The sequence below is a fragment of the Rana temporaria genome, chromosome 4 (genome assembly GCF_905171775.1).
Source record: "Rana temporaria chromosome 4, aRanTem1.1, whole genome shotgun sequence".
NCBI classification, from domain to species: Eukaryota; Metazoa; Chordata; class Amphibia; order Anura; family Ranidae; genus Rana; species Rana temporaria.
In genome coordinates, this window is record NC_053492.1 from 280,357,487 (window position 1) to 280,381,103 (window position 23,617).

Here is a 23,617-nt window from a genome sequence, read left to right on the forward strand (position 1 = left end):
GAAATCATTATAGCCCATAGATAGAAAAAAATGTTAACCACTTGCTGCCTGCCATATAGCAGAATGACAGCGGCAAAGTGGTTGTGTCATCCTGATTGGACGTCATATGCCATGATCAGGATAACAGAGCCAACGCGCGCACGCGGGCAAGCAGTGTGGCAATCGGAGGTGCTGTGTGCCAGTCTCTGATCGTTGGTATGAAGCTTCTGACATAGGCTTCTTGCCACATGATTAGCTGTGACCAATCACAGCCGACCATCGCGTGAATCAGGAAGTGCCGGTAAATGGCTATCCTCGGTTCATGCTGACAGGGAGAGATGATCAGCGGCTCTCCCTGTCAAAAGGGGGGATCTGTGCTGATAATCAGCACATTGATTATCAGCACAGCTCCCATCAAAAGCTGCTCATAAGCTGCCAATCAGTACCCAACACCTGCCAGCCTGTCCCCATAATAAATGGATGCCAGTACCGATCAGTGCCCACAACAGTGCCCAAAAAAGTGCCAATCAGTGCCCCATCAGTAATGCCTGTCAGTGCCCCATCAAAGTGCAAATCAGTGCCACTCACTAATGCTTGTCAGTAGCTCTTCATCAGTGCTGCCTATCCAGTGCCACCTATCAGTGCCCATCAGTGCCGCCTATTAGTGTCCATCAGTTTTTATTTTTCTGTCTTTTTTTTTTTTTACTTTATAATCTTTATTATTTTTCATAGTACAAAACATCTATAAAAAAATGCATACATACATTCATTATACATGAAACATATTTATATAACATGTGTCATTCCCATTTTACCTATATCCTTCCCACCCCCAACTTACTTATTTTACACAAAAACATTCTACCACTTTTACAAGATAATTTTATTTTATTTTTTCCTGTCCTTCCTTTTTTCTTTCCCCGTTCTCTTTCCCTTTTTCTTCCCTTTTCTTACTCTCCAGGCAGATAAGTCCTCTTTATCTACTGACCATAGCTCTCTTTCTCTATTTGCTCCTCTTATCTTGTCAGGTTAATTCTAGGTGCTGATCTAAACTCTTCTCCTCCCACTAGGGCGGACACCCCATTCTTCTCAACCAAGGCTGTCTTTTTTAATTTATACCGCAGAAATTAAAAAACACAGAGGTGATCAAATACCACCAAAGAAAAGCTCTATTTGTGGGAAGAAAATTATAAAAATGTAGTTTGGGTACAGTGTGGCATAACATTACATTACATAACATTTCATTATTACCTTTCTTTGGTTCTGCTAGCTCTGGCTTTTTCACTGGGGTTACTGCAAACATAATGTGAAATACATTATTAATAATACTATACGTTATCTTTCTGTTATGTTATCACAGTGGTCTGTTTTAATATAAGTGTCACACAACCTTCCTGAGCTCCTAAGGGGATATTGTTGTAACAGATCATATTAAGACTGGGTACTTCACTATGAGGCTTTAACACAATAAAACTTAAAATGTATTTCTATCATTTGAATCCATAGATTTACAAACTGTATTTTACGGTTTATGTCATAATAAATAAAAAAACATTCAAGAGTAACAGCTGCAAAACTGTAAGGATAGAATTGCAGATACTGTAGGTGGGCAGGTAGATTTTTTCAAATTACGATCGTGTGTGGGCCCAATCTGACTTTTTCCCGACGGTGTTTAGAAATAGAACATGTTTTATTTTTTTTCCGATGGAGAACAAAACTATAGGAAATTCCTATCGTCTGTTTCCAACTTCGATGGAGAAAAAACCCACGCATGCTCAGAATCAAGTCGACGCATGCTCTGAAGCATTGAACTTCATTTTTCTCAGCTCGTCATAGTGTTTTAAGTCACTGAGTTTTGGACGGTCGGAATTTGGTTTGACAGTGTGTATTCAAGACAGCTTGAACGTAATTCAGACGAAAAATTCCATTGGATTTTAGGCCGTCGGAAATTCCAAACGTGTGTACGGGGCATTAGAGTAGTACTTTGTCCTCAACTTGCTTTTTGTTGCTCATTGTCCATAACCTCCAAAAGAGGAGTGGAGGAACATTTTTCTTGTTTTGCATTTGCCGATTAATTGGAAAAAAGTCTCAAAATTGCATGGTTTGTTTAAAAACGTTCAGGTGTCAAGGATCTCATCCTTATCCTTATCCTGAATACACTACTTTAGTTTGACTTTATTAAATTCCCATTCTGCATGTTTGTTCAGGTGTTTAGTTAAGTCTGGACCTATAGTTTAATGGACAGGTCCACTTTATTATATTTTATATTCTTAGCTACTTCACAAAATAAAGGAAATAGCAACTAAAATTTCAGTGATGAAAATGTGTTAACTAGATAGACCCACAGAAACTGAAATTATTCTTTCACTGAATCTGATTAGTTAACATGTTTAGTGCACATTGCAAACCATCACTGCACCTTGTTCCTTTTTATTACATGACACCATACACCTCAATCCAGCTTCAAAGCTTAATTTTCTTTGCAATTATCCTTTTGACCCACCCTTTTGTCTTCGCCTTTACAAGTGACACTTTTGTCAACTACATCATGTAAGACTAGAAGTGTACCTTTCTTTTGCTCTGCTGCTTTTTCTTCTTTCTGAACTGGGGGCTCTGCTAAAAAAAATTGTATGTGAGCTTTGAAAAAACAAGTCATTCTACTGTGAATGAGAGGGTGAAATGAGGCAAAATCAGTTAGATAACCAAAACTGAAGAAAGCACTAAAAACTGATAAATAGTGTTGCATACATGCATTTTTCTAAAAATGCCACAAAAAGAATCACAATGTAAAGGTATATAACCACAGTTTGCTCTAAGTGAAAATTACTCAGTGTTATACAGTACATATTATGCAAACCTAAGGAATACTAACGTATTCATACAATTTATTATAAATATACACCATTTGCTTTGTTCCTCGGCAGTTTCTGCTACTAACCAGATTTGCTTCATACCTCCTCACAGCAAAAATTTAAAAAATATAAATTTGACTAGCCATAATTTTAAAACAGATTTCTGAAGCAAAGGCAAAGAAAGCTAACATGATCACTGTGGGACCCCGTACACACGGCCGAGGAACTCGACGTGCCAAACACATCGAGTTCCTCGGCCAGTTCAGCCCTGAAGCCGCCGAGGAGCTTGGCGGGCCGAGAGCTCCCATAGAACAACGAGGAAATAGAGAACATGTTCTCTATTTCCTCGTCGAGCTCCTCGTAGGCTTCCTCGGCGAAATTGTACACATGGCCGGGTTTCTCGGCAGAATTCAGCCAGAAACTCGGTCGGAAGCTGAATTCTGCCGAGGAAACTGGTCGTGTGTACGGGGCCTCATACTATTCCTCTTTGACCACTAATATGCAAGAACATGTGAACAAAAAGGATACATCATTTAAAGTGTAAGTTGCAGAAGGTAAACCCTGATTCTTCAATTATTGAGAATAAAAAGTGACTAAAACAGGCCCTATTCACGGTTCCTTTCAAGTTAAAAAAAAGTTGACAGTATTTTTCACTACAATACAACATTTAATGGGTCTAATTTATAATGTATGCTATACCTGAGTGAAAAGATAATAATTTAGAGCTCTTTGATTTAGTCTACCTTATTTGTTGATATTATTTCAGAACTCTGAGATATAGGGCTTCATTCTCTAAAGCAGTGTTTTTCAACTCCAGTCCTCAAGGCACACCAACAGGTCATGTTTTCAGGATTTCCTTTAGATAAAACGACTGTGGTGATTACTAAGGCAGTGAAACTGATCAAATCACCTGTTCAAAATAATGGAAAGCCTGAAAACACCTGTTGGTGTGCCTTGAGGACTGGAGTTGAAAAACACTGCTCTAAAGGAATATAAACTGTTCTCTAAGCAAGATGAATAGTCGCTTTGCAAAGTGAATATGGTAAAGCTTTCTCCACTGCAATCTTCAAATCACTTCCAAGAAAAAATTCAGCTTGTTAACTTACAGCCGTGGTCAAAAGTTTTGAGAATGACCCAAATCTACATTTTTACAAAGTCTGCTGCTTAAATGTTCTTAGATCTTTTTGTCATATCTTACTATGGTATACTTAAGTATAAATAAAAGCATTTCATAAGTGTCAAATGCTTTTATTGATAATTACATTAAGTTTATGCAAAGAGTCAATATTTGCAGTGTTGACCCTTCTTTTCAAGACCTCTGCAATTCACCCTGGCAAGCTGTCAGTCAACTTCTGGGCCACATTCTGATTGATGGCAGCCCATTCTTGCATAATCAATGCTTGGAATTTGTCAGAATTTGTGGGTTTATTTTTGTTCATCTGCCTCTTGAGGATTGACCACAAGTTCTCAACGGGATTAAGGTCTGGGGAGTCTCCTTCCCAAGGACCCAACATTTTGATGTTTTGTTCCACAAGCCACTTAGTTTTCACTTTAGCCTTATGGCAAGGTGCTCCATCATGCTGGAAAAGGCATTGTTAGTCACCAAACTTGGGTGGTTCGGGGAAGTTGATCTTGGAAGATGTTTTTGTACCATTTTTTATTCATAGCTGTGTTCTTAGGCCCCTTTGCAGAATGCTTTACTGTTGGAAGGACACAGGTCTGATGGTAGTGCTCACCTTTTCTTCTCTGGACAAGGTTTTTTCTGGATGCCCCAAACAACCGGAAAGGGAATTCATCAGAGAAAATGAATTTACCACAGTCCTCAGCAGTCCAATCACTGTACCTTTTGCAGAATATCAGTCTATCTCTGATGATTTTCCTGAAGAAAAGTGTATTTGTTGCTGCCCTTCTTGACACCAGGCCATCCCCCAAAATTATTAGCCTTATTGTGCATGCAGATGCACTCACACCTGCATGCTGCCATTCCTGAGCAAGCTCTGCACTGGTTGTGCCACTATCCTGCAGCTGAATCAACTGTAGGAGACGGTCCTGGTGCTTGCCGGACTTTCCTGGGTGCCCTGAGGCCTTTTTCACAAATGCAGTGGAAATTTTTTTTTTTTTTAAATCAAGTTAATTTTCATGGCAAAAAGGGACTTTGCAATGAATTTCAATTCATCTGATCCCTCTTCATAACATTCTGGAGTATATGCAAATTTCCATCATAAAAATGGAGGCAGCAGACTTTGTGAAAATCAATATTTGTGTCATTCTCCAAACTTTTGGCCATGGCTGTACATGGCACTTTTTATTAAGCTCAGCGAACAATTACTTTTAGTAAATAAATCCCAATAAATTATAATGCTTGGAGATAATTTTTGGAGAGTGCCAGCAAAAGAAATTGCACTTTTCTGATGCATTGGTTAATTTACTAAAAGAAAGAGAGCATGTGCAAATTGAAATTTCAGAGAACAAGATCCTTCATACATTTGATTGAATGATTGACGACAGCACCACTTCACCTCATTTAATACGCTAATGCCGCATACACACGGTTGTTTTTTGTGATGAAAAAAACGTCATTTAAAATGACCGTGTGTGGGGAAAACGTTGTTTTATGTCTTCTGAAAAACGAAAAAAAAAAAATACGAACATGCTTTCAAAACTTCGTTTTTTTGTGTCATAAAAAAATGATAATGTGTGGGCTAAAACGACATTTAAAATGATGTTTTTAAACCCGCGCATGCTCAGAAGCAAGTTATGACGCGAGCTTGAATGGAACAGAGTGCCGCCGTACGTGCTGAACGTAACCGCGCTTTGCTAGAGCTTTTTGAAAAAACGATGGTGTGTAGGCAACGTCGTTTTTTAAAATGAAGTTTGAAAAAGTTGTTTTTTTTTCATGAGAAAAAACAATGTTTTTTTACAAGACAAAAAACGACCGCGTGTACGCGGCATAAGAGAAAAATTCCTTTGCAAATTGAAAATTTGCTTAGCTTAGCGAATAATATGAAGCTGTGCTGACTTAAATCATCCAATCATTGGCAAGAAAGATTCTGCTTTTTACATTTTCCTTGCACATGACTGGGTATTTTTTTTTAAATACTGTATTTTCTATTCCTTATTTTTTTTTCTTTATTCATTTCTATTTTAAGATCCTGTATTTAATTTGTACTGTATGTTTTACAAGTACAAAATTGAATGAGAACAAAACTGAATTTTAATTGTCGAACATAATATACTGTACATTTTATGTAAGATTACACCAAACAATGACTAACGTATAAAGTCAGTTCCTTTTATATAAGTATTCCCCTGCTACTTTGTTGAATTGTTACTTTTTTATTACTTTTTAAAGCAGTGAATGTGACTTTCATCAAACATTCTCTTGTGAAGAATAAATTATCTAATAAGACACATGGACCTGGAAGTTTTCCAGAGAATTGATAAAAGTTACATTCACTAGTTTATAAATATAGAAAAAAGTTTCCCCTCAAGGGCTGGACTTTGTAGGCACAGATTGGTATAACCACAAAGGGTAAACAAATTGTATATTTATTGTACAAAGTAGATGAAACTCCTTCTTCAGGGAGAGTTCACTGTATGTTTTTTTTATACTGTAATATGGACATGCATGCATGGGGGTCCACAGGACCCTAAAGTCGTGTGAGGGAAAATTAGTGTCCCAAAGAGGGGTAATAAAAAAAATTCAAACAAAACCAACGGGGGCAAGCAAGAGGTGGATCAGCGCATTGGCGGCTGTGGAACAGACCAGGATCGCATCCGTCCAAAATATGAGAGCTGATTGTGTAAGATCTCTAATGTGGCTTGTGTATATCAAGAGAAAAATCTTGTTGCATATCCAATTCATTAGTCAAAACAGGAGAAATAACAGAGAAATAAATAGTATTGCCACGCAGTAATCCTCTGGATGGCATCCCCAAAAAGACAATTATACACTAATGTAGTAGTCCAAAGATTGGGGGCAGCCCGCGGATCCTCTCCAAGAGAAAAATGAATGCAGCTGGAGACATTAATTTTTTTTGCCCCTCTTTGGGACACTAATTTTCCCTCACACTCATTTCTTCATTGTATGATATGTATACCTATGTGTATTTTCACGAACTGCATATTCCATTGTTATATGGCCGCATGTTTTATATGATTTAATACTTTAATCAATTCTTTGTTTTCTACTTTGTACAATAAATATACATTTTTTTTACCCTTTGTGGTTATACAATCTGTGCCTACAAAGTCCAGCCCTTGAGGGGAAACTTTTTTCTATATTTAGTTCAGGATGTTGGCCAACAGAACGTTTTTTTATAAACCATCTCCCTTTATTTTGCTAGTTTATAAATAGACCATTTGCCTTATTCTGTTGTTTCTTGACTTTAATGATGAGCACTTTAGCAATAAAATACTGTGCAGTTATAAGATATCACTGATATTTATTGTAAATTCGTATTCGTGTGCACAAATTGAAGACTCTAATGTGTTTCTATCTAAGTAGTAGAGTCTAACCTGTTACCTTTTTTTGGCTTTGATGGCTCTTCTTGTTTTTTTACTGTAGTCTCTACAAAAGTAAGTGATAATGTGATTTGTTATATTGTAGATATTTATGCATACATATTTACAACAGAGACACTCAGGGACAGAGTCCATGAAAGGCAGTTGCTGCCCCAAATCAAGATTTATTTCCCACTGTATTTTTCCACTCAACACATGACTTTTAGCCAGCTATGGGATGGAGGGCATGTGATGGTAAAAAGATGTGGTATATTGCACTGTACATGATTGAAATTAAATTAAATACAAATTAGGGCACGTTGACAACAGGGGGATTTTAGTTCTCTTTTTGGTAGCAACCCACTTCCCTGGTATTCCTATTGGGTTTTATAGACATGAGCAAACCATTCTGACATTCAATTTAATCAGTGGAATTCTTTTTTTGTTTTCCTTAATGTATGCATACAATTTACATTGTTGTGGATACATATTCATGTTCACAGTGAGCGTAAAATGTGAGTGACACTTGGTAATAATAACATCATTTTTTTTTAATAAACTTTTATTATAAAATCATTCTGTCTGGAAAGTCGACCCTTGGGATTTTATTTTTAGTGCTCACATGCAGGCAAGGCTTCTGTGTTTATTTACTCCTCTTTTTATTTGTTTTTAGAAAACTGACCAGAATCAAATAGCTCTGTCTAGAGAGCAGCTCTAAGTTTTTTAAATTTTCAGAAGCAGCCCAAATTAAATAAAAAGGCCAAAGTTTTCCTGAAGTGAAACAACAATAATCATGTGATACAGGTGAAACACAGGATGTCATCATAGTCAAAGAGAGAGGACCTTCAATTATAAAATTGTATTAAGCTACACTATGCTTAAAACGGAGGTCCACCCTCAAAAAAAAAAAAAAGGCAAAAAGGCTACAAAAAAATTTGAATATTTTTTTTTTTCTTACCAGAAGTGGCTGTTACTAGGCAGATCTCCTAATCTGCCACTTCCTTGTCCGCAGTGGTTTTCTTTATTCTCCTCCTCACGCTGCCTCCTGGGAAATGGGGAGCGGTGTCTTCTGGGACCTTGTGTGTGTGTCCCAGGAGACATCCGGCCATTGACATAACGCCGCGCGCGGCTCGCGCATGCACAGTAGGGAATCAGGCAGTGAAGCTGCAACGCTTCACTTCCTGATTCCCTCACCGAGGATGTCGGCGGGGCAGCCAAGACCCGAACGATTGTTTGGCTTCAGCTCCCGACATCGCTTGCGTCCTTATTAAAAGTCAGCAGCTACAGTGTTCGTAGCTGCTGACTTTTATTTTTTTTAAGCCGGACCTCCACTTTAAATGAAAGTATAATCCCATCATTAGTTAATGGGCATCAATCTGTCAGGTAAAAACTAAACATCCATTGGCAATATGCATTGGCATGTACTTGTAAACATTAGACATGTGCACACTGAAATATTTTGTTTCGGAATTTCGTTTCGTTCGAAAAATACATTTATTTAGTTACTCCCAAAATTTGTTTTTATTTATTTTGTTTTTCGTTAGAAATTGCATTCTTCCGAAAATCTGAATGAATTAAGGTCAAATCTGTCATTGAAGGCTTATGGTGTCTGTCGAATGTTCAAAGAAGATTTGACGGAGCAGCAAAACTGTACGACGCTGCAATCGTACATTTCCGGTCGAATGTTCCGCCTACAAGCTATAGAAGAATTCTAATGTTGTATGACTAGAAATAATTATATTTATTAATTATTATTACTAGTCAACAAACATTCTAAATCTTCTATAGCCTATGGGCCGAGCATTTGACCGGAAATGTACGATTGCAGCTGCAGCTGCTCCATCGAATCTTCTTAGAACTTTCGACAGACACCATAAGCCTTCAATAACAGATTTGACGTTTGTATGTTTTTCGATGCTTTGTCGAATCTTCGTCGTTCACGTTGAATTGTCAAGTTAGTTCTAGCTATTTTACTGCTCCTCCTCTTTGGTTACAATCAGCCAATAACATTCATCATCATCATTATTTTTATTTTACTTCCCCCACCCAATTCCAGCAGCGATCTTCTCTCTATAATGTCAAATCTTTTCTCTCTATAATCTCAAATCTTTTCTCTCTATGTAGAATAATCTTGGACTAATAGAGTTAAGGTTAGGCACATTCGACCACAGGTTCGATAGACACAGATTGTTAATGTCAGCGTCATGTCGAATCTCCTATCTATATCAAACTGGTTTTGCAACGAAAACGAAAATAAAGCATTTGCTTATGTCGGATCTTTCGGTTTTCGTACTCTGCGCATTTCGTCCGAAAATACCTGAAATTCAGAAGAAAATGCATTCGGACGAAAACGAATGCACATGTCTAGTAAACATAGAAAATAAAACTAAACCAAATTTCAGGAGACTGAAGTATGCTTGCCAAGCTTGGATTAATTTGCCTATCATGCCTTACCTTTTTTTGTCTCAACTTGTGGTTTTTCAAGTTTCTTCAATGCCTCTAAAAATGAAGAACAAGTTGATGCTCTAGCTCATTTAGATTATAACATATTCATATTTAAATTCAGTGGTTATACTGTAATGTTAAGCTTTTATTTTTCATTTTAAAGCAGAATTAAATCTAAAACTAACAATGTAATATATTGTAGTGTACCAATCTTAAGATGTTGTGGCTGCATTTGTTTTATTGTTTAGGCTTTTTCCCTCTGTATTCACCTGGTGATCTGGCCAGTAACACACCTCTTGTATTAGAGTGCACCCACTCTGGATGAAGGAGCACAGGGTGAACATTAGGACAGCACTGTTGTCAATCTTGAGGGACAGGAGTTTTATATGTACTGGTAGATTTAAATACAAATTACATCCAAAACTCAATATAATACCTTATAATCAGTTACAGCAAATAGTTTTTCTTTTCCCTTTGGGATAAAGGTTTTACATGAATAAATAAAAACTGATCATTGTAAGCATCCCTGTCCATTGGGTATGGTTTGTCTCAACCCTGTGTAACTGATACATCTGCAGACCTTGTTCTTTTGAAAAACAACAAACCTACTGACTGGATAAAAAAGTAAATGATAGGTAAGCAATCCTAAAAAAGAAAACCAATGCAGTCATCTCTTCAAAGAATTGGTAAGCTGCAATATAATAAATGTTCACTTTTGGGTTTAATACTACTTTAAACAGTGACAACATGGCAGTAAAACACAGAGCCCTAAATGACTAGAAGTCATAGGTCATAATGCAATCTGTAAGGTCTATCCTAAGAAGTTAATTTTAGCTTAATGCATATGTATAATTGAAAGGCTCTGTATCAGAAAATAGTTGACAAGTGAAATGCCTTTTTTAATTAGTTTCAATGTTCTAGTTTACTTATACTCATTCTCATCTAAACAAGCTGGGGTAGATCCACGTACAGCGGTGGATTATTGCGCAGGGCGTAGCGTATCTAAGATACACTACGCCGCCGTAACTTACCTTTTTTAGAATCTTTAAAGAATTTGCGCCATAAGTTACGGCTGGGTAGTGTATCTTTGGCGGCGTAAGGTCGCGGAATTTAAATGGCTGTGATGGGGGCGTGTTTTATGTAAATCCGTTGTGACCCGACGTAAACAATGTTTTTTTTTAACTGCGCATGCGCCGTCCGTGGGGGTATCCCAGTGCGCATGCTCGAAATTAACCCGGAACAAGCCAATGCTCACCACGGTGACGTCATTCTACACAAACTACGTAAAAAAGTCGCGAACAACTTACGCAAACTACGTAAAAAATTCAAATTTCTACGTGGGAACGACGGCCATACTTAACATTGAGTATGCCTCATAACAGTAGCTTTAACTATACGCCGGAAAAAGCCGAACGCAAACGTCTAAAAAAAATGCGCCGGACGGACGTACGTTTGTGGATCGCCGAAAAATTGCATCTTAGATCAGACGGCGTACTAAGACGTACGCCTGTCGGATCGACCCGAGATGCCGTTGTATCTTGTTTTGTAGATCCAAAACAAAGATACAACGCGGGAAATGTAAAATTACGCCGGCGTATCAATAGATACGCCGGCGTAAATATTTTGTGGATCTGCCCTGCTTACTTTAGGAGAGCTAGAGAGACTATTCATGGGTATGCTCAGTTAGATATTTTACAGAGCCTTTCTGTGACATATGCATTATTCAATAAGTTACCTTAGATAGTTAGGAATACCTAGTTATAAGCTCAGCTATAAAAGTGAGAAGTCAGGCATGTCTTGTCTTAAAACTCTATTACCTGTTAAGATTATGTAAATAGTTTAATGTCCAGGTGTCCTACTTTTGAGATACCTAACTGCATACTGCATGAGATAAATCTTTTGGCTGTATTGGCTGACATCCTTATATCTTTGCACTAATTCCATTTACCAACAACTATCTATCAAAAGGACAAGTTAGAAAATGTTACCCTATTTCTAACACTTTCAAAGCTGATGCTAGCATACTGCCCCCCCCTCCCACTCTTTAGGCCTTTCCTCTCTATTTACATAAAGTTGTAAGGCCAGCTAATAGGTTTATGGCATATTCTGCAGTGCACTGAAGAAAGCTTACTCTAAGGCCCCTTTCACATTGGGGCGTTTTTCATGCGGTACAGCGCTAAAAATAGCGCTGCTATACCGCATGAAAAATCATGCCCTGTAGTGTTCAATGTGAAAGCCCGAAGGCTTTCACACTAAAGAAGTGCGCTATTTTTTTCTTCTTTTGGGGAAGGTCCTAAAATATGGAATAATATAAATACAGGTGTGTAGGTGAAATATGCAGCTGAGTAGAGGAGCCTGCCGCATAAGTGAATGGGAGATAGGTGGTCGTTTTTTCTAGGGATTAGGAAAGAAGGGTGGGTTATGTTAGATACTAGACCTAAAAAAGAGATTATGGTCAGTAAAATAGGGGATAGAAGAAATTCCTCTCCACTCCCATCCGAGAATGGATGGGGGAAGATACAAGAGAGGGGAGTGGGGAGGGGTAGGGCGGGTAGGGTGGGGGGAGGGGGAATGAGTGTGAGAGTGAAGCGAGAATGGGGAAGTCAATGGTGTGATTTAGGTACCCAAGAGATACCACCCAGAAGAATGGAGTGGTATAGTGAACAATCGAAGTATAAATCCCTTACATATTCTAGATATCATGCCCGGAAAGGATAATTGTTTTTCGATTTTATCTTGGAATGTTAGAGGATTGAATTCAAAGTTTAAACGTGCATTAATGTTTCAGTATATAAAAAAATATTCTCCCCAACTGATTATACTACAGGAGACACATTTAATGGGGAAAAAATTAATCACACTAAAAAAAGCCTGGATACAGAAAACATATCACTCTACGTATTCTTCATATGCTAGAGGGGTGTCGATCTTAGTGAATAAATCTTTTACAGGAGAAATAGAAAAGGCTCATATAGATGCGAATGGAAAATATGTTTTTCTAGTATATAGGATGGGTAAACAGAGATATGTTATAGCTGCTGTGTATATTCCACCTCCATTCTCGGTGGCAGTACTGAATGAGATAATGGAAAAAATCATGCAGTATATGCCAGCGAGATTGATATTAATAGGAGATTTTAATGCGGTCTTATCACCAGAGTTGGACAGACCAAAACCCCCTAAACAACATTCAACAGAATTATATAACTGGTCTCAGGTAATGGGGGTAACGGAAGTTTGGCGGTGGAGGAATCCAGGAGAAAGGGGATACTCATGTTTTTCCACTTCCTATAAGACGGCATCTAGAATAGATTTAGCGTTTACTGACTCCACGATGTTAGCAGATATCGTGGAGGCCAAATATCTGCCGAGTGGTCTTTCGGATCATTCTCCTTTATATCTGTCAGTACGTATTCCAACTCCTAAAAATGCGTCTCTGTGGAGATTAACTCCGCAATGGGTGGATCACCCAGAAATAGTAGAGAAAATGGAATCAATAATGATGGAATATTGGGAGAATAACGCAGGATCAGCCTCGGTAGAAACGGTATGGGATGCGTTCAAAGCCTACACACGAGGGTAATATATATCAAATATTTCAACAGTTAACAAAAAACAGAAGGTGAAGGAACAAGAGTTGAAAATACAGATTGAAATACAAAGGGAGAGGTATGGGCAGGATTCCAGCAGCATTAATTTTGATGAAATGATGGCAGCACAGAGAGATCTTCACCTACATATGGAAGAAACAACTAGATTGGAAATGCATAAAAATAGACAGAATATTTTTGAACAGGGAGATAGGGGGGCAGATTTCTGGCAAGGCTGGCGCAACAAGAACATCAAGCCACAATTATATCAGAGATTGAGGACTTAAATGGACAGATAGTAAAAGAACCCAAAGAAATATTGGAGGCCTTTAGAGAGTATTATAGTATGCTTTATACCTCCTCTCTCCCGTCTGGCCCCTGCCCAGAGGATATGACGGACCTTTTGGACCGGATAGCCTTGGGGTGGCTGTCAGACGGGGAGAGGAGAGAATTGGTTCGGCCCATTGGGGTGGAAGAGATTATGGAGGTTATACGTACATTTTCGGGAGGAAAGGCACCAGGCCCAGATGGAATTCCTGTAGAATTTTATAAAAGGTATGGAGCATTAATAGCCCCTAAATTAGTAGAAGTATTTACAAGCGGGTTAATGCAAGGAGCCCTGCCAGAATCTATGAGAGAGGCACACATAACACTAATATATAAGGAAACAAAAGATCCAAAGTTATGTTCATCGTATAGGCCAATTGCATTATTAAATATAGATGTAAAAATTTTGACAAAAATACTGACACTTAGAGTACAGCCCCTGCTTAGAAATATAATAGATTCAGATCAAACAGGATTCATGCCACAAAGGACAACAGATATTAATTTACGTAGGCTTTACACGAACATACATACACATCATATGCATGAGGGATCAAGGACAGTGGCCTCTTTAGATATTGAGAAAGTCTTCGATACAGTGGAATGGCCATTTCTCTGGGAAATACTTAGGAGGATGGGATTTCCTCTAGTATTATACGAAAGGCCAATGTCTGCAGTGAAATTAGGGGGAAGATTGTCATCTTTTTTTCAATTACATAGAGGCACGAGGCAGGGCTGCCCTCTCTCTCCAGCGCTCTTTGCAATTGCAATAGAGCCAGTGGCAGAGGCTCTTAGGACCACACCCAATATTCAGGGACTCCGGGTGGGGGGGCTGGAAGAGAGAGTAGCCCTGTATGCCGACGACATGCTTCTATTTTTGAGAGATGCGGGTCCATCTTTGGAAGGAGCTCTGGAATTGCTGAATGTTTATTCGGTATATACAGGGCTTAAAGTAAACTGGGGTAAGTCAATATTATTCCCTATAGATCAAGGAGCACAGGAAACCGCTGCCCCAAATACGCCGTTGAAATGGGTACTGGAATTTAAATATTTAGGCATTAGAATATCCAGACAGGTTGAAGATTTTCGGAAATTAAATTTAGATCCGGAGGTACAGGAGCTTGGGAGGAAAATAAAGATCTGGGCGACACTGCCTCTGTCTTTACTGGGACATATAAACCTAGTGAAGATGAAGGTATTGCCTAAATTTTTATATGTCTTCAGAAACTCTCCACAGTGGCTCCCAAAAATTTTTTTTGTAAAACTACATGGAATGCTCTCCGCATTTATATGGGCCAATAAACCAGCTAGAATTAAATTAAGCACACTTATGAGACCGGAAGTGCAGGGGGGATTAGCATTCCCAGACTTCCATAAATATTATACAGCGGCACAGTTAGTGACAGCAGGGAGATGGTTAGACCCGGATGGATACGATTCGGCCACTATGTTGGAAGCAACAGTGGTCCAATCGGTAGAAGCACTACAGGGACTGCTGTATAGGGGTATTAAAACAAGGAGAGATTTGACACCAGTGATGAGAACAACAGTCAAAATATGGAAAGCCGTCATAGGAAGAGAAGGGGGAAAAAAAAATAATTTATCTCCAAATACCCCTCTGTGGAGGAACCCTGAATTACCACATATAGATTTGGTCCAAGACCCGGGAGCATGGACTAAATATGGAGTGAAGAAATTATCACAGTTGATACAGGGAGGAAAGTTTCTATCATATGTGGAAATGAGACAGCTTTGGAATATCCCCGAGAGTTATGAGTTCAGGTATAGGCAGCTCAGCCATGCCTTAATAGCCCAGTTCCCAGAGGGGACCCTGCAACTGATGGAATCAGATGTAGAACAAATGGTAAAAAGCGGGAAGAGGACAATCTCAAATTTTTATGGATACTTGATAAACACTACACCTTATGATATAAGCAAACTAAGAGAAAATTGGAAGAGAGAAGCCCCGGGTTTGGAGAACTGGGAGGAAGTATGGAGGTTCCCATTGCAGATACTGGTATCACTCCGAGATAAACTGATACAATATAAAATTATACATAGAAGCCATTATACACCATACAAGTTGTATAGGATTTCACCGACCAACTCGCAGAATTGCTGGAGGTGTGTGGTTGCTCCAGGAGACTTTATGCATATATTCTGGCTTTGTCCAAAAATAGCAGTGTTCTGGAGTGAGATTCTGAGAATGATAGCAAGAGTGACATCTGTAAGGTTGGAACAAGAAGTGGAGATTTGTCTCTTAGGATTAATAGGGGATAATGCTATTTCAAAAGAAAGGAAAACGCAGATAGGCCTGTTGCTGTTCTATGCCAGGAAAGTAATAGTCCTAAATTGGAAAAAACAGAGGCTCCTTCAATAGCACAGTGGAAAAATCTAGTAAACAGCAATCTGATATTATACAGAGAAACATATTGTAATAGAGGATATGGGGAGAAATATAGCAGAGTATGGGCAAATTGGATAGAGAACCCTATAACAGCGTCAGGATAAAGGGGGAAATTGGGAAATTAATCACACCATTGGGGGAGGAGGGGGAGGGAGAAAGAGAAATGTATGGTATTGGATGGAAGGATATTGTATGGATGCTTTGAAGAAATAGAGGAAGGTCAATGTCAATGCTATTGGAATCTAAGTGAAATATGAATGTAATGTATGTGTACGATTTTATTTTTTGTATGGAAAAAAAAGAGAAAATTTAAATAAAGAGATTTATAAAAAAAAAGAAGTGCGCTAGCAGGAGCGCTCCAAAAGTCCTGCTAGCCGCATCTTTACTGCGGTATAGGAGCGGTGTGTTCACCGCTCCTATACCGCGCCTTCCCATTGAAATCATTGGGAAAGCGCGGTAACACCCTTTTTCGGCCACTAGCGGGGGTTAAAACCTCACCGCTAGCGCCCGAATATCGCGATAAACACGACGGTATAGCCTCGTTTCAAATAGCGCGGCTATACCGTCACCACGGCTCCACGCTGCAATGTGAAAGCAGCATTAGAGGGGTATGATGGTGTATACGGTGACAGTCTATAAAATGTCAAATAAGTTTCAATGCATACCTTTCTTTGGTTCTGTTGGCTTTTCATGCATTTTTATTGGGGTCTCTAAAATAAAGCAAAATTGTAAATGGAGGGATGTGCAGTAATTGGTGAAGATAATTTATGTTTCATAAAAAAAAAAAATCTTTATACATGACACCTATAGAGCAACATTATAATCACTATGATCTCTGCTACTGTACCTGAAATTAAAGTGGATAAACCCTATTCATGACATTTGAGCTGGGCACATATGTCTGCAGTGTTTTCGTATCTCTCTTCAAAGCACTAAGTCCTGTGGCTTTCTCCTGCTCCATTCTTTTTTTATCAGCATGATAATATCTGACAATTTCTCCGACAAGTGATAAAACCAGCCTGAACGTTGTGTCAGGGTGGGTGCTACAAATGGAATAGCAGAAAGCTACTCTAGTCACAGGACAGCTCTGAAAGTCTCTGCCTATCTGGAGTGGGGTGTGTGACTTTCTTCCAATCAGCTGTCTCCCAGTGTAATCCAACACTACACTGCTACTGCTGAATGAGGACGTGAAAATTCTAATACAACATGCACTTTCTAAACAGAATATAAAGTTGGAGACAGCAGGGGCCAGATTCACGTAGGAGGGCGTAACTTTGTGCGGGCATAGCGTATCCTATTTACGCTACGCCTCCGCAACTTAGACGGGCAAGAGCAGTATTCACAAAGCACTTGCTCCGTAAGTTGCGGCGGCTTATCGTAAATGGGCCGGCGTAAGCCCGCGTAATTCAAAGGTAGAAGAGGTGGGCATGTTGTATGTAAATCAATCGTGACCCCACGTAAATGACGCGCCTAACGAACGGCGCATGCACGCGCATGCTTAGTATCACGTCAAATTTACGCTCTAAGATACGCCGGCTCAATGCCTGTGACGTGAACGTAACCTACGCACAGCCCCATTCACGTACGACTTACGTAAACTACGTAAAAAGATACGACGTCCATACCCTGCATTACCTGCGCCTCATATAGCAGGGGTAACTTTACGCCGGACGTAAGCCTTACGTAAACGGCGTAGCGGGTGCAAGTACGTTCGTGAATCGGCGTATCTAGCTAATTTACATATTCGACGCATAAATCTATGGAAGCGCCCTTAGCCGCCAGCGTAAATATGCACCCCAAGATACGATGGCGTAGGAGACTTACGCCGCTCATATCTTGGCAACAGAGAGGCGTATCTGATTCTATGAATCAGGTGCACAGATACGATGGCACAGATTCGGACTTACGACGGCGTACGTGGAGATACGCCGGCGTAAGTCCTTTGAGAATCTGGCCCCAGATATGTTATGTAGGAGGATTTGTTTCATCTCTGTGTATCATCTGAGGCTGTTCACATCCACTTTAATAGTAAGTATCATATTCAACATAACAGTGAGTGTTACGCAAAAATAATATTTTAAAGGTAAACAATTTAGCAGTTTTTACCTTCTAAGAGCTTTAACTAACATGCACATAAAACACTTTGACTTCTACCTTTTTTTGGTTCCTTTAGCTCTTTTTCCAATGGCTTTTCTAAAATAGAAAACACATTGGAGAAATGTAACTTTTCAGATTAGCATACCATTGTTGCACATAACACACACATAGGTTGGACTTGATGGACTTGTGTCTTTTTTCAACCTCACCTATTATGTAACTATGTAACTATAACAACACATGAATGCAAAGCGTTGTTGATGTACTGTACATTGTACAATATCTGTTTCTTTACCTTTCTTTGGCTCAGCTGGTATCTTCTCATGGGGTTTCACTGGTCTCTCTACAAAGAAATGTATTTTATATAATGACCACTACAATATATTATATATTTATTTGTATTATATATATTAAATATTTGTATGCTTCAAAATTGCAGTAAAAATAGACCTAAACTGCAGCATTTTCTGGCTCTTAATCAGAGAGAGAGAGAGAGAGCACTATTACAATGGGGCAGATTCATTAACCCCTTCTAGACAGCCCCATGCAGATGGCGCTCCTGTACAAAATCTTGTACACTGGGCCTGGAGCTCGCTATGACAGGATCCAATCAGCGGGTCTGGAGCACCCGATGCTTTCCAGCACCTTGCGATCGAGAGGCAGGATTCCGGTCTGCCTATGAAAACAAGGCAGATTGCGATTCTGTGAGAGAGGAAGATGGGGATCATGTGTTCCTGCTAAGCATCTCTGTCTTCCCACAGTCAAAGCATCCCCCACACAGTTAGGAAGCACTTCCTAGGAGCGAATGTAACCATTTGATCCCTCCTGATTTTAACACCTTCCCTGCCAGTGCCAGTACAGTGTCACTTAGTGTCAGATTTGTCTGCTGCAATGTTGCAGTCCTGCTAAGGATAAGCCGAACACCCCCTGATTCGGTTCGCACCAGAACTTGCGTAAGGCAAAAAATGTGTTTGAACACACGAACACTGTTAAAGTATATGGGACGCCCTCAGCTATATAAGAGCTGTCAGAGCGATAGACGGGAGTCTCCTATGTAGGCGCATCTGTTGCAGCTTCTTTTCTTTTCGGTTGTCGGGTTGAGATGGATTACACCACTGGACTTTTTATTTTTTTTATTTCTTAATAAAGGACTTGTCCCAAGCTGTCTCTTGTTTTTTTTTACCTTTTTAAAACTTTTTGGGGTGAAATGTTAGCGATACAATGTACTCCTTACCAATTCACATGGGTGGTGGCATCTGGGGGTCCCCTTGTTAGGGGGCTTCCAGATTCCGATAAGCCCCCCGCCTGCAGACCCCCACAACCACCGGGCAAGGGTTGTGGAGATGAGACCCTTGTTCCCATCAACATGGGGACAAGGTGATTTGGGGTCTAGACCCCAAAGCAACCTCCCCATGTTGAAGGCATGTGGCCTGGTATGGTTCAGGAGGGGGGGCACTCTCTCGTATCCCCTCTTTTTCTGTGGCCTTCCAGGTTATGTATAAGGTTCTGGTATGGATTTTGGGGGGACCCCTACGCCATTTTTTTTAAATGTTGGTGCGGGTTTCCCCTTAAAATCCATACCAGACCTGAAGGATCTGGTATGGATTTTGAGGGGGACCCCGCGCCATTAAAAAAATATATAATTTGCGATTTTTATTGTAACTGCGACTTTATGGCAGACACATCAGACACTTTTGACACATTTTTGGGACCATTGTAATTTTTACAGCAATCAGTACTATAAAAATGCACTCATTACTGTGAAAATTACACTGGCAGTGAAGGGGTTAACCACTAGGTGGCGCTGACGGAGTTAAGTGCGCCCTAGAGAGGGCTTCTAACTGTAGGGAGGATGGGCTGTGTGTGACAGGACAGTGATCATGCTTCCGATTACAGGAAGCTGTGATCTCTGTCCTGTCACTAGGAAGACTGGGGAAATGCTTGTTTACATAAGCATTTCCCCCTTCTTCCTCACTGTGACACAATCGCTGGTATGCCTGTGGACATCGAGTCCGCGGGACCCGCGGTTGGAGTAACAGAGCTTGCGGCGGGTGCAGGGCGGCGTCCACAATGCTGCTTCTTAAAGGGGATGTATATATGCTTCCTTCTGCCTGTCTGTGCTATGCTGTCGACGTATATCATCGTGCACTGGTTGGCAAGCAGTTAATATCCATACCAGACCTGAAGGGCCTGGTATGGATTTTGGGGGGACACCCAATTTTTTGGGGGGGTTATGGGTTCTCCTTAATATTCATACCAGACCCAAAGGGCCTGGTAATGGACAGGGGGGACCCATGCCGTTTTTTTCAATGACTTTTATCTGTATTGCTGGGACCCGACAATTCATTACAGATGCGATCAGTTTTGAATGACTTTTTTCCATTATAAATGTCATTTTGCTGTGGGACTACTTTAAACAGGAAAAATGTGCCACTTTACAGGCATACTATAGACACCACCCAGGTCCAAAATTTAAATGAATATTTCACTTTTATTGATTCACTTTAAGCATTATTAAAATCACTGCTCCCGAAAAAAGGCAGTTTTTAAAACGTTGTCCCCTGGGGCAGGACCTGAGTCCCCATGCCCTTTTTATGACAATACCATGCATATAAGCCTTCAAAATTAGCACTTTTGATTTTTCCCATAGACTTTTAAAGGGTGTTTTGCAGCTTTCGAATTTGCCACGAACACCGAAAATTGTTCGCTATTTGGCGAACAGTTGAACTAATGTTCAACTCCAACATCGGGCTCATCCCTAATTACTAGTAAAAAAATAAAAAATTCCATAAAAATATCCCATAGTTTGTAGACACAAACCAATCAATATACGCATGTTGATTTTTTTTTTTCAAAAAACATGTAGCAGAATACATATTGGCCTAAACTTAGTTTATTGGGTATGTTTTATAGCATAAAGTAAAAAATAGCACAAGTGCTGTGCTATTGTGTGCCCGTGACCTGGTCCGAAGCACCGTGACCGTGACCGTGGGACCAGCGGACCCGATCGCCACTGGAGGTTCCCGGAGCTGAAGAACGGGGACAGCTGTGTGTAAACACAGCTTCCCCGTTCTTTACTGTGGATCCGTCATCGATCGTGTGATCCCTTTTATAGGGGGACACAATCGATGATGTCACACCTACATCCACACCCCCCTACAGTTGTAAACACACTTCAGGTCACACATTACCCCTACAGCGCCCCCTGTGGTTAACTCCCAAACTGCAATTGTCATTTTCACAATAAACAATGCATTTTAAATGCATTTTTTGCTGTGAAAATGACAATGGTCCCAAAAATGTGTCAAAATTGTCCGAAGTGTCTGCCCAAAATGTCGCAGTCACGAAAAAATCACTGATCGCCGCCATTAGTAGTAAAAAAAAAATTATAAAAATGCAATAAAACTATCCCCTATTTTGTAAACGCTATAAATTTTGCGCAAACCAACCGATAAACGCTTATTGCAATTTTTTTTAACAAAAATAGGTAGAAGAATACGTATTGGCCTAAACTGAGGAAAACATTTTTTTTATATATATTTTTGGGGGATATTTATTATAACAAAAAGTAAAAAATATAGAATTTTTTTCAAAATTGTCGCTCTATTTTTGTTTATAGCGCAAAAAATAAAAAACGCAGAGGTGATCAAATACCACCAAAAGAAAGCTCTATTTGTTGGAAAAAAAGTACGCCAATTTTTTTTGGGAGCCACGTCGCACGACTGCGCAATTGTCAGTAAAAGCGGCGCAGTGCCGAATCGCAAAAAGGGGCAAGGTCCTTTAGCTGCATTTTGGTCCGGGTCTTAAGTGGTAAAGATAAACCCGAGTATTTGCTATTGACAGAACCTAAATTTTGCTCTCAGAGCCATGCTGGTCATGAAAAAACATTTACAAAATATATTTGCATTCACCTTCCTTTGGCTCTGTTGGTTCTTTTTCTGCACTTTTCTCTTTTGATTCTATAATACGGAATACAAATAGTGTTATATACAATATATTACAACCATGTTTAATTACAAAGTAGATCAAATATATTATTAGAGAGCCTAAATAAAAAAAAATGCCAAGCATATTGTAGTCAGCATCACAATGAATACTGAAAGTCTGCCGTCTAACAAAAAGGCAGAGTCTAGTCCCTTTTTTTGTCCTTCCAACTACTGTAGGAGCTGTAATAAAAATGTGAGAGGCACCAATTATAAAATGTTTATATATCTGCCTTTCGTTGGTTCAGTGGATTCCTTTGCTTGTTTTAACTCTTATTTCTCTTAAATAGAAATCATTAATATAATGTTAACTTTTTTTGTTTGTTTTTTACTATAGCTTTATTGAAAATGTATTACTAAATACATTGACCTTAGAAATGTATGAATCACAGCTAAAAGTTGTGTGAATCTTGGATGAAAACATCTATAAATAGACCCCATAGGGGGTTATTTACTAAAGGCAAATCCACTTTACACTACAAGTGCACTACAGTGCAGTCGCTGTAGATCTGAGGGGGACATGCACTTTCAAGTGCACTTGCAGTGCAAAGTGGATTTGCCTTTAATAAATAAACCCCCTATTGTTTTAAAGCCACATACAAAAACAATGTGGGGGGTGGGGCAGCATTTGGAGCAGCTGTATATACTGTATAGTAAAGCCTAGTACACATGGGCTGAATGTCAAATGACATCGGCCGGTTTAATAACAACTATCTGACATTTGGCCCGTGTGTATGGCAGCCAGTTCGACAGTAGCCAATGGCTGAGAGCGCTGACCTGATTTTTCTGGCAGTGGGGCCACACAACAGCTCAGCAGGGGATATCACTGTACTAACATCACATTGTTAGTACAGTGGCTGCAACTTAAACTGATAGATTTTTTTTTGTTCAACCCGATAGTATGTACTAGACTTAACCAAAGATTTCAGTCTCAGAAGCTGATTGGTTGCAATGCACAACTTCTCCGGATTCTTTCTGCTCCAGTTATAAGAAATTCCCCTAATGGTTTTAGTGTTTAGTTACCCTTCTTTGGTTCAGTTGCCACTTTTTCATGCTTCTTCTGGGGTTCTTCTGTAGAGCAAAGATGGAATAATGATTAAAAATAAATAATTTTAAGTAATTTGTTAATAGAAACAAATATGCTAACAAATATGCTAACATACAATAATAGTACTTGATGCAAATTTGCTATTAACTCTTGCATAAAAAATGTAGGTTGGCATGTGTGTTTATAAGACTTCTGAGAAAGTCTAATCTGGCTGTTATTTTTAATGCTGGTCAACTTTTAGGTCAATAATAGTTACCTAGAAACTGTGCAGTATAAATGCCTACATAAGTGGATTTAATTTAACTTTTTTAGGTACTCCGTTGACATGACGAGTTTATATCTGAAACAAGATCTGATTGTATAGCATTTATGCATTTATGCATGTA

At 39.4% G+C, this 23,617-nt stretch overlaps 1 protein-coding gene across 1 annotated transcript in view; it reads right to left on the reverse strand.

Annotated features, from left to right (window-relative positions):
* Positions 1-23,617, reverse strand: part of LOC120935721 (titin-like) — a 433,372-nt gene that overhangs the window by 53,562 nt on the left and 356,193 nt on the right. The window contains exons 46-53 of the mRNA XM_040347780.1: positions 23,207-23,254; positions 22,112-22,159; positions 18,496-18,543; positions 16,769-16,813; positions 9,789-9,833; positions 7,357-7,401; positions 2,548-2,595; positions 1,231-1,272 (exon numbers count right to left, since the gene is read on the reverse strand). Of these exons, the coding sequence (XP_040203714.1) occupies positions 1,231-1,272; positions 2,548-2,595; positions 7,357-7,401; positions 9,789-9,833; positions 16,769-16,813; positions 18,496-18,543; positions 22,112-22,159; positions 23,207-23,254 (369 nt within the window). The remainder of the gene's footprint in view (positions 1-1,230; positions 1,273-2,547; positions 2,596-7,356; positions 7,402-9,788; positions 9,834-16,768; positions 16,814-18,495; positions 18,544-22,111; positions 22,160-23,206; positions 23,255-23,617) is intronic.